The sequence below is a fragment of the Plasmodium inui genome (assembly GCF_000524495.1).
Source record: "Plasmodium inui San Antonio 1 unplaced genomic scaffold supercont1.17, whole genome shotgun sequence".
NCBI classification, from domain to species: Eukaryota; Apicomplexa; class Aconoidasida; order Haemosporida; family Plasmodiidae; genus Plasmodium; species Plasmodium inui.
Genome location: NW_008481851.1, coordinates 144,336 through 161,785, shown reverse-complemented (window position 1 = coordinate 161,785; position 17,450 = coordinate 144,336). Strand labels below are relative to the sequence as shown.

At 38.1% G+C, this 17,450-nt stretch overlaps 5 protein-coding genes across 5 annotated transcripts; 3 read left to right on the top strand and 2 right to left on the bottom strand.

Moving 5' to 3' along the window:
• Positions 1-1,482: 1,482 nt before the first annotated feature.
• On the top strand, positions 1,483-3,887 carry C922_03765 (hypothetical protein; the record flags this gene model as incomplete). Its single annotated transcript, XM_008819354.1, has 2 exons — positions 1,483-1,759; positions 1,951-3,887. 2 exons carry the CDS (start codon positions 1,483-1,485, stop codon positions 3,885-3,887), a joined length of 2,214 nt encoding a protein of 737 aa, XP_008817576.1.
• A 1,398-nt stretch (positions 3,888-5,285) lies between these two features.
• On the bottom strand, positions 5,286-5,876 carry C922_03764 (hypothetical protein; the record flags this gene model as incomplete). Its single annotated transcript, XM_008819353.1, has 2 exons — positions 5,286-5,357; positions 5,562-5,876. The coding sequence occupies 2 exons, from the start codon at positions 5,874-5,876 to the stop codon at positions 5,286-5,288; spliced, it is 387 nt and encodes a 128-aa protein (XP_008817575.1).
• Positions 5,877-9,062: 3,186 nt separating this feature from the next.
• C922_03763 (eukaryotic translation initiation factor 2 subunit 3, X-linked) lies at positions 9,063-10,460 on the top strand (the record flags this gene model as incomplete). The annotated part of the gene is made up of 1 exon (XM_008819352.1): positions 9,063-10,460. The coding sequence occupies one exon, from the start codon at positions 9,063-9,065 to the stop codon at positions 10,458-10,460; it is 1,398 nt and encodes a 465-aa protein (XP_008817574.1).
• Positions 10,461-11,903: 1,443 nt separating this feature from the next.
• C922_03762 (hypothetical protein) lies at positions 11,904-13,046 on the bottom strand (the record flags this gene model as incomplete). The annotated part of the gene is made up of 2 exons (XM_008819351.1): positions 11,904-12,102; positions 12,214-13,046. 2 exons carry the CDS (start codon positions 13,044-13,046, stop codon positions 11,904-11,906), a joined length of 1,032 nt encoding a protein of 343 aa, XP_008817573.1.
• Positions 13,047-16,343: 3,297 nt separating this feature from the next.
• On the top strand, positions 16,344-17,273 carry C922_03761 (hypothetical protein; the record flags this gene model as incomplete). Its single annotated transcript, XM_008819350.1, has 4 exons — positions 16,344-16,471; positions 16,564-16,714; positions 16,873-16,984; positions 17,188-17,273. 4 exons carry the CDS (start codon positions 16,344-16,346, stop codon positions 17,271-17,273), a joined length of 477 nt encoding a protein of 158 aa, XP_008817572.1.
• Between the last annotated feature and the right edge of the window lie 177 nt (positions 17,274-17,450).

Here is a 17,450-nt window from a genome sequence, read left to right as displayed (position 1 = left end):
TTTTTTTGTTTTTTTTCTGTTTTTTTGTTTTTTTTCCTTTGGCCCAGTGGATACATTTTCCGTCACGAGGCAAGAATGTGAGACAAAGTGCGTCACTGCCAACGTTACGGAAGCGTAAAACAGAATTAATCCGCCATCGGGGATGTTCGCACAGCGAGTGTAATCCGCAGGCGGCCTGAACGCTTTTGAAGATACCTTCCCTTTATCACCACATGCTGATTATGCCATATGCGTATGCCATTTGTTGGCGCGTTAACAATTGGTACTGACCCTTTTTTAAAAATTAACTTTAGACAATTTGTTACAAACAGAAAAGAGAAAAATCTTCCGACTTCCCTATTTTAAAAAAAAAAAAATTCTTCCAGTTCGGCTCTGTGTGATAAAGTTATAATCTACAAGGGGGACATTTTTTTTTTGTTTGCGAAAGATGTATGCACTGCGCAGCACCAGAATGTAGACGCGAACAGAAAAAAAAAAAAAAAAAGATTGTTATAGAATGCTTAAATGTGTAAATGCGTAAATGTGCACATGCGCGGACATGTTTCCATGACGACCCAACAATATGGCAATTTGCTTTGTAAAGGAAAAAGGAAAAACAGCGACCAAAGCAGTGTTGTCTATGCGAAGCAGACCGAGTCGTTTGCGCTTTTCTGTCGAGAGTGCTTTAAAAATATGGCCATGGGAATTTTCACATTTAAAAACGAAAAAAGGGGAAATGTTTGGCAGAATGGCAAAGTGGCGAAACGGAAAATTGCCAAACGAACGCTGCGCCAGGGGCGAAATGCACTGAAAAGCAGGAACGCGATGTCATGACAAACCAGCGATTATGTGCACGGCTGAAATATGCAGTTATGCGACACTCACGTGTGAAAATACTTGAGTGTGTATGTTTCGCAAAGTTAAAAAAAAATAAAATTGCCACAAATTGTTAACATGTGCTATTTTCGTCAAAATGATTTAAATGAAATAAAAAAATAAAAATAAAATTGTTCATTTGTAACATTTCAAAAGTTGTGCAACTTTTGCAAAAGAATTATTCTAAATAATTCATTCATGTGTGTGATTTTTTAGGACAGACTGGTGACAGACGTTCCCAACATTTTGATTTTGTTTTTGATTAATTTCCGTTTTAACTTTTTTCTTCATCCACTTCGTCTTTTCTACGATTTTGTCTTTAACCCAATTTTCGGGTGTCATGGGCCGTTGCAACGAGTGCAGCTGAATTGCAACCGCCCACAACCTTCTGCGACACGCCACTGTCAATTGGGACTAATCTTTATTCTTTAGACTTTGCACGGCATAAACGCCACCCACATTTGCACTCCCACGCGCACACAAAAAAGTACACGAAAAAGGGTACCCACAAAAGAGTACACGCAAAAAGGTACACACAAAAAGGTAAACACCTATATGCACACCTCTCCATGCCATCCGCATAAAGAAATTTCTCCAAAAAAGTAATCACACCTCGGATAGAAAAAGATGATAACTTACGGAAGTTCCTTGTTGGTGCTTTTTTATGCACTCTACCAAAATGTTTCCTCTGGAATACACATAAATGGGGAAAGGAGAATAAGTAACCACAGAGAGCCCGAAGAGTTTAACGTAGATGATATCAATTCGTGGATGAAGTTAGACGATGCAAATTTTTTAAACACATGGACGAAAAATGTGTCAGATATATCCTTCTTGGAAACTAAATCCATCAAAGAAATGGATAGTTCGAACGAAGATCTGTCCGGTTCCAAATCAGAAAAAGGTAATTAAAAGAAAGAATCAATGAGCAGACCGTTTGTGTGCATCAAGTTCGACTGGTTCTGCTGGCGAGGAGGGGTGACGTCAACGAGTTTGCGTTTTTCTCCCGTAGCACATCTTCGCAAACGTATCCCCGCTTTTACAATTCGTTGCTGCCCCATTTTTACAATTCATCGCTTCTCTCTCCCCCCGAAGCGTCCTATGGAGATTGGAACTTCATGGCCAACCAGAACGAAGAGGGAAAACCGGGCAAACCCAAATCGAACTCCGGAGAATCGAGCAGGAGCTCTTCCGACGGAAAATCGAGATATTCAGCGAAATCGGGATCCAAATCTAGAGGCAGCTCATATTCAGACTATTCGGCCTATGACAGTGACATGTCATCCACTATAGGCAACAAAGAGTTCCAAAAAGAAATGTATGATATTGCATATAATCATCCCATGGATAAGTTGACTAAAGAAATGGACATTTTGAAAAATGAATACATAAAAGTGAAGGAAGAAGAAGGAAAAACCTTGGATGAGGAACATAAAGCGATTGAGGAGGCGAGAAAGGAAGAGCGATTAAAAATGTTGGCAGACAGCAACGAGGAAGAAAGCAAGGATGATGATGACGTGAATTTTATAAAACGTGATTATACAGATACTCAAATTAAGAGTGGATTCAAAGAATTCCTCAAAAATTTAAACCCATTTAAAAAACCAATCGAACCGATGAAAAAGGAAATATCATTGATTACCTATACTCCTGAAAAAGTGTTAAACAAGGAAAAAACCATGAGGGATTTAGGCATATCTCATAAATATGAACCCTACCAAGAGAGTATTCTTTACACCTGCCCAAACAGTATCTTTTTCTTTGACAACATGGAAAACTTACGAAAAGAATTAGAAAAGAATCAAGAAAAGGAAGCCACTACTAACAGAATCTTCGATCATAATAAAGAATGCCTGAAAACTTTCGGATTATTCGACTTCGAATTACCAGACAATAAAACACCATTCGGAAATGTGATTGGTTCCATTGGTGACTATCACGTCAGATTGTACGAAATTGAAAATGATTTGATAAAATATCAACCCAGTTTAGATTATTTGACCCTCGCAGATGATTACAAGTTGGTAAAAAATGATGTAAATACTTTAGAAAATGTCAATTTCTGTTTATTAAATCCAAAAACGTTGGAAACTTTTCTCAAAAAAAATCAAATCAAAGAACTTATGGGAGGAGAAGATCCTGTTGTGTATGAAGAGAAATTTACAAAATATATGACTGAGTCTATCGATTGTCACCTCGAATCTTTGATATATGAAGATCTGGATTCATCACAGGATACTAAAATTGTCCTAAAAAATGTGAAATCCAAATTATATTTGCTTCAAAATGGATTGACTTACAAAAGCAAAAAATTAGTTAACAAACTATTTAATGAAATTCAGAAAAATCCAGAGCCCATTTTCGAAAAACTCACATGGATCTATGAAAATATGTACCACTTAAAGAGAGACTACACCTTTTTCGCATTCAAAACTGTTTGTGATAGATATGTTTCCCAGTATAGTATCTACCAATCCCTCCAAGGAATGACTTCCTATATTACGGAATATACTCGACTTTACGGGGCCTGCTTTAAAAATATAACCATTTACAATGCAGTCATATCAGGCATACACGAACAGATTAAAAATTTAATGAAATTAATGCCAAGGAGTGGTATGCTCACCGATGTTCACTTCGAAGCGTTACTACACAAGGAGCAAAAGAAAATCACAAAAACGGATTATGTGCTAAATGATTACGATCCTAGTGTCAAAGCTTATGCCCTTACCCAAGTGGAAAGACTACCTATGGTTAGCGTCATTAACAGTTTTTTCGAGGCAAAGAAAAAAGCACTATCAAAAATGATTGCTCAGATGAAATTAGATTTATTTTCACTAACAGATGAAGACCTTAAGATCCCAAAGGACAATGGGGCCACTTCCAAGTTGACTGCCAAACTTATCAGTATATACAAAGGGGAAATTAAAGCTTTCTTCAGGGAAATGCGTAATGATTATGTTTTCCTCCTAAAGACACGCTACAGGGGTCACTACAAAAAGAACTATTTGCTCTACAAGCGACTGGAGTAATCCGTCCTGCCTGTCAAGGCTTCTTAGCATGTTGCACTTTTCAAGCAATTCCACTGGGACATAATCGCACGTGTGTTTCTACCTTGGAGAGGGGCGCTGCCATGTCCGGGATGGTATGTTTCCTCTTTTTAACTATTCGTTTGTCCCCCCTTAGGAAGTTTACTGCCCATCAGGCGGGATGCCCCCTTTTACATACTCATACAAATATATTTTTTTTTTTTTTTCCCCTTCCAGAAGTGAATGTATGTTTTTGGTACTTCATTTTTTACGCTTTAATTTTTCCCACTCTCCTGTGTATGCTTTTTTATTTTTTGAATTTTGAATTTTTCACCGCAACTTTTCCGTTTGTTTGTCTTCTTACCGTGCTCTCCAGCTGATGCGCGCAGCGGCCGCAGAATGTTACACATGGAACACTCCACACCGTTCATCGAACCACAAACAAGCACGAGAAAAATTGAATACGACACTCCTCTTTGTTTATGTGAATATCCTTTTTTTTAAAGAACTCTGTTTATAAATTTTTAATGTCCTTCCTAGTGGTCTCTTATGTGATGGTTAGGCATGCCCCCCAGGTATACATCCCCCCCACACCTATTTGCGCTTTTCGATAAAGACGTTCTCTTTATTAACAAAGAAAATAGTGCTTTTTTCAGGAATAGCCTCATTTTTGCTTTAATGGCAAAATAGCTCAGCACCGAATTCGAGTCCATCGTGCTGACGCGACTCAGGCATTTCCCTATGTAGACCTTTTTTGTTAGCGCGTTGGGATGAGCTCCAAAAGAAAAAAAAATGGATAAAATAGGAAAACATTATCTACGTGCACCCAAAAGGTGTGTTAACAATTTGGAGTCTATTGCAAAGTTGCAAAAAGCAGTTTGCATCACCAGTTAGTTTGTTTTCTACCTTTTTTGTGCAAAATTATAAGAGGTTTTTCCAATAAAATGGAAATAATTTTTTTTTTTTTTTTTTTGGCGCAAAATGCGTTGTGGGGATTTCAATAAAGCCCGGTCATCGTCATTGCTATGTGAAAAACTAAGGTTCGATGAAAAACTATTCCGTGGTAAGGAAGCAGAAGAAATGGATGTATATGCAAAAAAAGATTATATTCTAATTTGACGTGCCCTTTTTTTTTTCTTTTGCAACTGGGACGAGTTCACCATTGGACTTCCTTCGCAGTTCCCTGCCAGTACAGGTGTGCAAGCGTATGTACATAATGCATACGTTGGTGCACCCCCTCCCGAATCAGCATTAAAAACCTCGGGAATTCATATCACAATTGGGATGAATCCTCCACATGACAAACCAATTCGGTGCCGCGAATGGGGGGTATGCTTCACTAGGTAACTATTTCGCGTAGCTACATCACTCATAATCGCTGAGTTCCTTTTATAGAAATGTCTACTTGCCCGTTTTTAATCTCTTCCTAATTTTTCTAACCGAACGGCAGTCTGGACGGGCTCCGTTGTTCGCCTAAGAGAAGTAGAAGGGGCGAAGGGAGGATGCCAACGGGGATATTCGAGAAAAACCCACAATGGGACGAAACCGGCATGTACAAGTAAAGAAAAGAAAAAAAAGGTTATAAAAACGTGCGGACGTAAAAAATCGTACAAAAGATGCTCAACTTTAGCATAAGAAAAATTGGGGAGAGGCTAATGGGGCAAAAATGATGTATACCTTTTTGGGGTATCTAGCACCCGGGCTTCTATTCCAAAAAAGCAGGGTCTGTTTGGAGGAATCTTCAGGTGAGGCTTCTTCACTCACCACTGCTTTATTACCAATTAAAATGTTGTCATTTAAAAATATTGAGGTGTAATTTTCCACCGTGTGCTTCTTATTTGCGCAATGTAAGTTTGATAAAAAAATTCTGTTTTGATCCCATTTTTCGTCTAGGGAAAGGGTCTTTCTCCTCACCTTCATAGCTGAGAGAATCATATCTCGAAAAGGAAGACTGTTGCAAATGTAATTGTTTACTTTTGCGATTTTATTCATTTTGTAAAAACGTCGAAAAAAAAGGAGAACCAGATAGAGAAGCAGCAGGAAAAGCAAACTATCGTTCACTTGCTACTTATTTCTCAATCGTTAGAAACCGAAACAAATGCGCCTTGCGATGCTTCACATGTGAAGATAAAACCGACTTTTTTTCCTCTCCTATTTTGTGGTCCTTCGCTTTGATCTATTTCCTGCGTTCACCGTTACACAGTGGGGTCCCTTTCGCACGTAAGTACGTTTGAAAAAATTTATAGAAATCGAAAAATGGGAAGGCGTTTTTTATTTTTATTCGAGGAAGTCATCATTTCAGAGTTGCACAGGAGGGGGTTCCTCATTGTGGAGATTCTTTCTCCTTTGGGTGGAAGTACGAAAAGATTTTATTGTAAAATCGGGACTGTGGAAGGAAAAAGGAAAAAAAAAAAAAAAACGCATTATGTTGTAAAATCGTCAAGGGATTTCAAAGTGATGGCACACTTTCGCGAAATATATAATTTTCTCATATGATCCTCCTTTTTTTGCAGTTGCAAAAAAGATAGTGTAAAATTATTTCTATGTTTATGGCAATTTTATAGCAGCGGTGATGTGTTGTCGGAGAGGAGGCAGAACAGCGTGTAGACAGACACATATGATGTGTCTGGCTGCGCGCCTGAGGAGAATTATATTTGGGACATTTTTTTTTTTTTGCCATGCTTGTGTATCAATCAGAACAGTTTTTTTGATTCTTTCCCGCAGTTACGTATGGTAAGGGTACCACTATATGCATTCCCCGTCTGAGAGCACTTTGCCATAAGCAGAAATTGTAAAAAAAATTAAACAAAGACGCTACCACGTTTTTGTTCTTGTTTTTATTTTATTTTTGTTTTATTTTTGTTTTATTTTTATTTTATTTTTATTTTATTTTTTTGCTGCAATATTGCCAAGCATGTGCCTTCCTTCTTGTGTGCCCTTCAGGCTCCTCCCCTTGGCTGGATATACCTTTGGATGTATAAAAGGGTGTAACAACTGAATTTTTGTTTGTACTAAGTGGGGACTTCCGTCTGCTCATTATGTAATGTATAATGGGTCAACTTAATGAGCAATATTTTTAACACATCAGATATAAACTTGGTTTTATGACAGAACAGGCATCTTTAAAAAGGGGGAAACATACAAACAAACAAACAAAGCGGAAATTGTATTCCCATTAATGCAGCACGGTAAGGCAAAAATCGTTACATGGAATTTTTGAAAAAAAGGAAAAAAATTCCGTAGTCTCTTCCCTTTTGGGTTTCGTATAAAACTAAATTTGCCGCTTCCAATTTTTGGGATAAAAAATGCAACGGCAACGTTACTGCGTGTGGGGCACGCATATGTAAACCACTTATGTGTATAAAAATGAAGGAAAAAAAAAAAAAAAAACGCAAAAGCGTAAAAAGTAAATGCAGCAAAATTGAGAGAATGAAAAAAAATAATAAAACCGGAATAAACCAACGAATAAACAAATAAATAGTAACCACAAAAAATAGTGAACAAATAGGAGTACAAAATAGGCGCAGCAATGGTGTAAAATCAGAGGAATTAAGCTTTTGCCCCCGTCGCGGTCGAAGAGTCTATACATGTATACATATGCCTAAATGTATAAACAGGTTTATGGGTATACTATAGATGCACGTGTGTCCCTTCTGCGGTTGCCTTTATATGCTGCGAATGCGCAATGCTGCCTGACGAGCAATATACGTGAAAAAATTGCTGGAGCCCCTGCTCCATTAAAAATCGAAGAAATCGACTATTTGGTAATTTTCCAATTTGGCAATTCCTATATTGAAGAAAATTGTCACACCAGAATCTACGAAGAAATAAAATAAAATTTACTTGATAACCTTTAAACGGTTTGGCCAAAACGACGTAATCGTACAGGACCTTAACTTGAGCATGGTACACGTGCTATAGTGGTATTATACATGTGGAAGGATGCGCGAAAAAAAAAGCCCGAAAACGGGGGCGAAGGCTCGTCGTGTATCAAGCGGGCATGTGTACGACGGCATGGTGACTATGCACGAAGGTGTTATCGCACGCGCCTCGTATTAATACGTATTATATGAATTGAATTCACGTATGTACGTGTCACTTATACGTATATAATACCACCAGCATATGCGCCTTGGAGCGGGGGGCCTCCCCCATACACCCACTCGAACGAGAATAAAAGAATAATTTATTCTTTTCTAAAAAAACATCCATCCAAGCAATAGAGCAACAATTCTTTTTTTTTTTTTAAAGGGAAAATAGTAGATGAGAGTAGATTAATAATTCAAGAATTTTTTCCATTAAAGGGGGAAAAAAAAAAACAAAGTTCACATTTTTACCAATGCCAAGTTATATAATAACTGTATTGTGATAACACTACCAATAACGTACATAATATATATATAATTTTGTTAACCCCACGAATGTTTTGAATGCCTACATAGGCGTGCGTATATACATCCATGCATAGGTCTATGCAGAAACGTCCTTTGTACTGAGAATTATCACTCATGTGACGCGCGTCATAATTACATATATTGGAGAACCTTCCTCATATACACGCTCGCGCGCGCATGCATTTATGTGTACGTGTCGACAGGCTTACATGCGTTCATGCGCATATATACCCCATTTGCTGCGCCAGCTCCATATTACAGGCAAACGTGTCCAAATTATCGCGCTCCAAAGGTACGCATGTATGAACATAACATATATATATTCAGGAGGAAGGAGCTCTCGTGTTATTTCCACGCCCATTCGAACGTGAAGAAACACGCGGGAGGCACGTAGGCCAGAATTAAGTAGCTCCCCGGGGGACGCAGCCGAAGCTTCGTTATATTATGTCGTATAACCACGCATATATATAAATACGAATGATTATATGTTCAACATTTAAAACTATGATCTATAGCTTCTTATCATTTGTGCAAATTTGTTTAACATCGATCCGATTTTAGTAAGCATATATTTGCTTCGTCCACCAACCTGCTTCACACTGCGCGCAGCTACCTGTTTTTATTTTTGCGCACCTGTTGACCGATTTTGGATAAACCACCCAATTGCAACATACGTGCCGTACTGCCGCTCGCTCACGGTGTCCTCTTTTTGCACGTTTCCCTCTTTTGCACGTTTTCCCTTTTTTTCCCCTTTTTTTTCATTTTCCCCGTTTGTGAACCTAAAATGAATATTAATGAGAAGGATAAATTGGCCGAGCAGAACTTAGAAACGCTAGACGTAACCAAGTTAACCCCCCTAAGCGAAGATGTCATAAGCAGGCAAGCCACCATCAACCTTGGCACGATAGGGCATGTGGCCCATGGAAAGTCAACACTTGTTCATGCTATATCGGGGGTGCACACAGTCCGATTCAAGCACGAGAAGGAAAGAAATATTACCATAAAATTGGGGTATGCGAATGCAAAAATATATAAATGTACCAACCCAGATTGTTTACCCCCAGAATGTTACAGATCATACGAAAGTTGCAAAGAAGATGACCCAATATGTCCTCGTGAAAATTGTCAACATAAAATGAAATTATTAAGGCACGTCTCCTTTGTTGATTGCCCAGGACATGATATTTTAATGGCAACCATGTTAAATGGTGCAGCAGTTATGGATGCAGCTCTGTTACTGGTTGCAGGGAATGAGTCCTGTCCACAACCGCAGACATCTGAACATTTAGCTGCCGTCGAAATTATGAGATTAAAACATATTTTAATTCTACAAAATAAGGTAGAATTAATTAAGGAAGAACAAGCCTTAAAGCAGCAGGAAGAAATTAGAAACTTCGTTTCTGGCACAGCTGCTGATAGTGCCCCCATCATCCCTATCAGTGCTGTCCTAAAGTACAACATCGATGTAGTATGTGAGTACATAGTTACACAGATAAGTATACCAAAGAGGGACTTCATATCATCCCCACACATGATTGTTATTCGATCATTCGATGTTAACAAACCCGGAGAAGATATTGAAACTTTACAGGGCGGGGTTGCCGGGGGGAGTATTCTACATGGTGTGTTAAAAGTAGGGGATAAAATCGAAATTCGACCCGGTATTATTTCGAAAGATGAAAAGGGAGAAATTACCTGCAGACCTATCATATCGCAAATATTGTCCATGTTTGCTGAAAATAATAATTTAAAATATGCCGTCCCGGGTGGACTAATTGGAGTTGGAACACGAATTGATCCCATTTTAACGAGAGCTGATCGATTGGTTGGTCAGGTTATTGGGCATTTAAATAAATTACCAGATTGTTTTGCAGAAATCGAAATCTCCTACTATTTGCTGAGAAGACTATTAGGGGTGAAATCTCAGGATGGTGAAAAAAATACAAAGGTAGCAAAATTAAAAAATGGAGAATTCTTAATGATTAATATTGGCTCCACTTCCATCGGGTGCAGAGTTACAGGCATTAAATCTGAGTTGGCCAAGTTGGAATTAACCGGCCCGGTCTGCACAAAAATTGGGGACAAAATAGCCCTAAGCAGGCGAGTCGACAAGCACTGGCGTTTGATTGGATGGGGGCAGATAAACAAGGGCAAGCCCCTCGAGTTGCAGGAGCCAATTTAGGCCAACTGAAGGTCGAGTACTTGTTCGCGTGGAAGAGCATTTGTGTATACACATGCATAATATATATGGGTCCTACCCCGGTGTGCAACCCTCTATGCGCACCCATGTACCATACGCGCGCAAGGCCGAAGCGCGTGGGATGTGCAGCTCTGCGCGCCCCTTTTTTCCCCAAGGAGCACCTTATTTTTGTTTAAACTTTTCTTTTTAATTTTTAATACCCAAGCCAAAGGATTTTTATGAAAATTTCCAAAGCTTCTTAATATATAAACTCGAAAGGAATGACTTGTGTATGCACATGTCCGTGCGTATGTATATGTATTAATGTGAGATACTCTAAGAATTTGTTAAACACATAAGACAGCTGCATAGTTTATTGTGCACTGATTTAAATTTTCAAATTAAAGAAAGATTCTATTTTTTCTCTTTTTTGTGAAATAGTTAAATATGGGAAAAAATGCCACAAATAGGTGCCCCCCCCAATTGTACATGTTAGTGGAGGTACACTTTTGCAAAAAAAAAAGAAAGAAAAGAAAAAACGAAAAAGGCACATAGTTATGATAGTATACACGTGTAACCCAAACGTGTTGATGGTGTATAATGTGTTCGTGAAAGGTAACACTTTGGCAGGGCACTATATAAAATGCGAGTGGACACAGGCATATTTTCCATGTACGTGTGCTTATATATATATGTATGTGCGCCCACCCCCCAATGCAATGTGCCCGTAGACATGCGCTCAAGCGCTGTTGAAAATGTCAACTAAAAAACGAAATATAAAAAAATTAAAGAAAAGGAATTCAAGACATTCCTAAAAATTGTCATTTTGTTGGCACAGCTTGGAATAAATCGTTACTCATAAGGTGGACGAGAGACACAACACCTGTATATATATAGAAAAAAAAAAAAAAAAAAAAACGAAAAAGGAGTAGCCTAAATGTATAAGTAAAATCACACTTGCATTCCTTCAAAAATTAACACATTTAACACAACATAGATGGAGCAAAGGAAGGTCCATAAATTGTAAAGGGGGAGGTCTTTTTAATTTACTAAGGTCATCGATGCATGTGTATACATATACACGGCGTGCACACTTGTTTGTTTAAAAGGAAAAAGGGGGGAGGGGAAGGGCACAAACGCGCGCACACTCATATGCTTATTTGCATATTTGTGTGCGTAACAGTGGGTCATTAAAAAAAAATAACAGTTTGTAGTGCTTCTTTCTTTTTTTTTCACTATTTTGAGCCAACGTAGGATTCTTCCTCTATGGGCCTCGAAGTGTACACAGACCTGTATGTGCACATCTGTGCCCACGTTATATACCTACATAAATCGTTTTGCTTCCTATCGATGGGAATCATAAAACTTCCTCAGTTACATGCTTGCAAACTCAAATGAACGCTTTGTCTATACAGTCGCGTAATACATGCCAGCTTGGCAAACATTTTAAAAAATAAATTCGCGCTTTAACGTTATTATTGACTGCATAGGATTTGAAAATACGAAGTTAAAAAATAAAAAGTATTTATTCGAGTCATTCACCTTATCAAAGGATAAGAAGTTGACGTGAATGTTCCTGTCTTTGTCGATCTTTACGCTGAACTTCCTATTAGGGCTGAGGTTGTCGTATATGTACTCGTAGGATCTGAAATGGGGGCGCAGGTGAAAGGTTACATGTGGGGCTATGTAGAAATATGCACATGGATATTGCACAAGCATATACACACGAACTACACAATTCATCGTGCAGCATTACTTGTCCTTGAAATTAAAAATGGGCGTAAAAACGTTGTTGTTGTACTTCAGAGACAGGCACACCGAGCCGTCGTAGTCATTCTTGTTGTTGCGCTCGATTATTATCTTGTTGTTAAAGCTTATGTTATCACCGTATTTATTGTAGTATTCGTACAGCTTGCTCTCCAAATTTACAAGTGCCTTCTCATTTTTGAAGTCGTAATTTGCATTCACATAAAAATTGTCAAAGAATTGGAAAAAACTCACCCTTTTTAAAATATCGATCGTATTGAACTCCCCCTTGATGATGGTGTTGTATGCATTTGCGTATGCATTTATGTACACCACCTTTGGGAGTTGGTACACAATGTTTGCCCCCAAGTTGCTATTTTTTAACAGAGGAATGTTTACGTCAAGTCCTAATTCGTCTACACAAAAAAAGTTATTTTTATTGAAATTTAAAAAGTTGGTGAAAATTTCTTGGTGATCTGTTAGGCTGCTGCCAGCGCCGTTCCCACTTTTGTCCTCCTCCTCCCCCTCTTTACTTTCCTTTTCTTTAACTACAACTTTAACGGGTACATCTTCGCTTTTCTCCTTAATGCTGATATTTGCGTAAACGCTTAACTTATCTTTGTACAATCGCTTCCTAAATTTGGTGTATAAATTTATTTTTTTGATGTTGTCTTTTAGGTACTTATCTGACTTCAAAAGACTCAAGGTGTTGTAAAAATCTAATATATCTTTTTTTATTTTATTTGAACTCAACGTATATTTTTGGTTTCCTATTTGTAAATTTATACATGACACATTATTCAACAGAAAAAAAACGACAAAAAAGAAATATGCTAAGGACATATTCGCTATTGTGTGTGACATCAAGGATCGTACAGGTTTGCAAAAAAAAAAAATAAAAAAGGAAGCTTATACAATGTTTTCTTTCTTTTTTTTGTTTGTTTCTTTTTTTTTTTCCGCTTCTTCGCCTTTCTCTTCCACTTTCGCTTGTTTCATAACATACGGTTTACGACCTTCCTCTTTTCGAATTACACTTCATAAATACTCATCTAGAACAAACTAAAGAGTTCTTTGTGTACGTTTTTTTGTTTCCTTTTGTATCGTTATACATAATGCTTCTTAATCACATTGTATGAAAAAAGGGGGAAGAACGAGGCGGAAAAAAAAAAGAAAAAAAAAAAAGAAAAAACATTAAAACGTAATCTCATATATGTCAAGAAAAAAAAATTGTACTAGGGAGAAAGTAAAAAATAAAGTTGTATACATAAACTTGTTCTTGTAAGAGAAAAACGAAATATTGCTTCCATAATCGACTAACAAAATAAAAATCTAAAACATTGCAAAAAAGGTTAAAAGTGTACGTTCTTGTTCATGCATTTCGTACGCGTGTCAGCAGAGAACTGCGATGAGAAATATATCCTTCCTTCATTCTGTGATAAGTGCCGTGTGAGATATGCACGCTGGCATGTATATACTCTCATGTATGTGCCTTTTTTGTGCTTGCCAGTGTTTCCATCGGTTGATTGCAAAAATCTGCGCATCTTAAGCATATCAGCATTGTAAGCCCTTTTTTAATTAGCTTACTTTTTTTACTTCAGAGTTTTTTTTTTTCCTTCCAGGAAGTGCTGAAAAAGGAATACGAACAGAACGACAAATCAGTTACATGTTCAAGTGCGTCACAATTCATGGTGTGGCAAGCTCCCCGTGCATAATTGCGTTTTAACGTTCGCATGGCATGAGCGTGCCGTTTGTTTGCGCCATTTCGTTTCACTTCGTCTCATTGCGTATCATTCGGTTTCCTTTTACGCTTTTTACGCCCCTTGCACTATGTCATGCGCGAACATAACGAAACACTTAAGTGACAGCAGCGGGGGAGTAATTTACTAATTTTTTTTTTCCCCCTTAAATTCTTGATTTTCACAAAATGTGCGAAATGTTTAGCTTTGCGCGGAAACCAACCGCTAAGATGGCAAGCATTCGCGCAAATATGCTCATATGTTCGTATACAGACATGCCCATGCGTAAAATGGTTTATAATGCCGAACCCCCGTGTAGACGGAACAGTGGCGCTAAATAGGGAAAGACGAATTTTTCGTCGGGGGTATTATCATAAGTACAATACACCCCACAAATGGATGGGGATGTCTAAATCGAGGATGTAAAAACCTGAAATGTCTCAAAAATAATTTAAGGTGGTGCATTTCTTTCCTTTCCCAACCGAAAATTATGATGCTTTCGCCCTTCCCATTTAATGGTAAACGCAAAATTGATCATAAAATGGAAAACCGTTCCGCGAAGTGATTAATGTGTGGATGTGAAGACATCTACATAAAGAGGTTTACCCACCGGACGTGGCTGAATATATTTTTAAACCGCGCGTTGCTAGCAGTTGCTCTATGTCACTGGGGCATGTCCCTATACGCGTGTGCTCATTTATGTATAAAGAAATGAACATTCCTAGGTATATGCGTTTTCTTCACGGAGAGGAAATTATCAAAAAAGGGGAGAGCAAATGAAGAAAAGCACACACACACAACGAACTCAGCAAAGTGTTCTTTTTTTTTCTTGCTTTCGTTTTGTTTTCCAAAAAATGTGAAAAAAGGAATAAATATCAACACTTGGAATGATATAACATCCCCTTTCTTTACGCAATGAGATTTTCCCAAAGTGTTAAATGTGTGGGCAAATTTCCCCCGTTGTACAATCTCCTCCAACAAAACGAATACATAATTTGAAACGCTTCGAGGTAAATGTTACGACGCAACGTGTAACTCGTATGATAATTCGTTCAGCAGGGAACATAACTTACATGTCCAGTCGTATCATATGTCAAATTACAACTTGAAAAGTCTTATAAAGGTTAAAAAAAAAAAAAAAAGAAAAAAAACAATACATAATACTGTCGTAGTGAAGAAAAAAGCACAAAATTGTGTAACGGCAATATTGTATGTTAAAGTACATGTTTGTTTAGTGCAATTCGATCTCGCTTTCATGTTTTGCTCTTTATTTTAAATTTCATTATGAACAATTTATTTTTTTAAGCGTACCGTACTTTGCGCCTATCTCAAACCAGACGCGACTATCATTAGGGAGACGTACGTAGCGGCGATTTTAATTTTTTTCTCCCTTTTCGTGGAGGAAAATTTTAGTTGCGTATACGCGCTGCAAAAAAAATGACAACAAAAATGACAGCAAAGGTGACAACAAAGGAAACTCACAAAACGTTAATGAGGAGTGAATTCACCCGAAGGGATCAACTAAACAGTGTTCATTCCCGTTCCTCTTTTGAACGCACGCAAAAGTGAAAAGAAAAAAAAAAAAAAAAAAAAACATTCACCCGATTGCCCACTTTAGTCCATTCTTTTTTTGTCTAATTGTGCACAGACATGTGCGTACGTACACACGTATATAAGCATCTGCACACATGTGTATATGCCTATACGCGTGTGTACTTCAACCCTTACACGCGGCAAAATGCGCAATGAAGCCATGCTGTGCCTTTCTGCCACTACAGTTCCGCCTCTAAGCGCAACGTCTGTCCCCTTAAAGATAATGCTTTACGTTGTAAAATTATAGCTCCCCTTATTTTACCGCTTCTCACCTATGTCATCTAACTCCGCGTGAATGTGCAAATGTGCATGTAATGGAGGGCTCTCCAGTGTCTACACATATACATTTGGACATATGCCTGTGTATCTGTCCCCATTTATGTACACCACAAACAATAGCCTTCGAAATTTAGTTATGAAAGGCACTGAACATAGAGGGTAGAGAAATGTCATTTGTCGCACTGCAAATGAATTGTCTGCGTATTTAAGCAGTAGGAATATTACCCGAAATTTTCGCTTATCGACTATCTATTTCTTTCTGCAGCCGTACACTTTTCTTTTTGCTCTTTTCCCCCTTAATGAGGTTCCCTTTCTGCTGAACAAGGAGAGATAGCTTATTTTTTTTTTTTTTTCCCATTCTCCAAAAATTATGTTTAACTATGAAAGTATACTCATTAACGAAGATTCTGTATCAGGTTGATATGGCACAAAGAAGTGTGGCTTTCATCACACATTTTTTTTTTCTCCTATTTTAATGGCTCCCCTTTAAATTCCTTCATTTTTTTTTCTTATTATTCATTTATCTGTAGGAATGACCATAGAAGATGTAAAAAGGCTGAAGCCGTACTGGAATGTGCAAATAGCTAATTTTAAGGAAAAGTTGGAATTTTCCACAAAGGCAGTTATAAAAGGGGCTCCTCATAAAATATATCCGATCATGTGAATATGAAATTTCTCCTGAAAGGCCACATCCATCAGTGTGCATGTACACACACATATTTGTATAATTCTATTTTTTTATGCCCCCTCAGCCCGAGCGAACCCGTTTTCACCTTATTGCAAATGGCAATCCTTCTGAACAAGAAGACCATCGTTGGGTACTTGCTGGCTAGGCGCGGGTTGGATATTAATGCCCTCAGTAGGAACAACCAGACCGCTCTGATGATTGCTTGTGAGAAGAGGGTGGGAAAATACACACGTGTATCTTTTCATATGGGCAGCTGTCCACATGTACAACTGCACAACTGCATATTTTCGCTCCCGTATAGTGTGCGGGGGGCGGCTAAATAGCTGGGGAAGCGTTCTACACGGATCACATTTTTCCTGTTCATTCTGTCAAGGTGCCACTGGACTGGATTGAGGCGATATTAAAAAAGGGCGGAGATCTTGGAATAAATATAATAGACAATTTTGACGAAACCGCCCTGGACAAATGTGGCTATAACTCGAAAGGTGCCCAAAAAATTAGGGAGCCAATTGTAACAGTTGTAACAGTTCTATACATATCACCGCAACTTTTTATGCGTTCACTTCTACATAGCACACATTTTTATTTCTCCTTCGGATGTGCCAACACCATCCCAGTCTCACCTAGACATTGCCCCTATTTTATCCCCACTTACGCCGATTTCCTCTTAAATTTCTCCTCTTTTTAGCATATCAATTGCTTCTGAAGTATGGAGCCATCGAAAATGTAAATCATTTAAGAGAAAAACATGAAATGTGTGTTTACCAAAGATAAAAAAAAGAACGGCGTATAGTACAGTGACTGTGTCACCTTTTTATGCCCTCCAGTACAATTTTGCCTCATCCTTTTGGATTAATTTTTTTTTTTTTTTTTTTCATCTCCCCCCCCTCTCTTAAACTTGAAGAAGAATGTGATGCGGATGAAAGACGACATGGTACTATAAGACGTGTC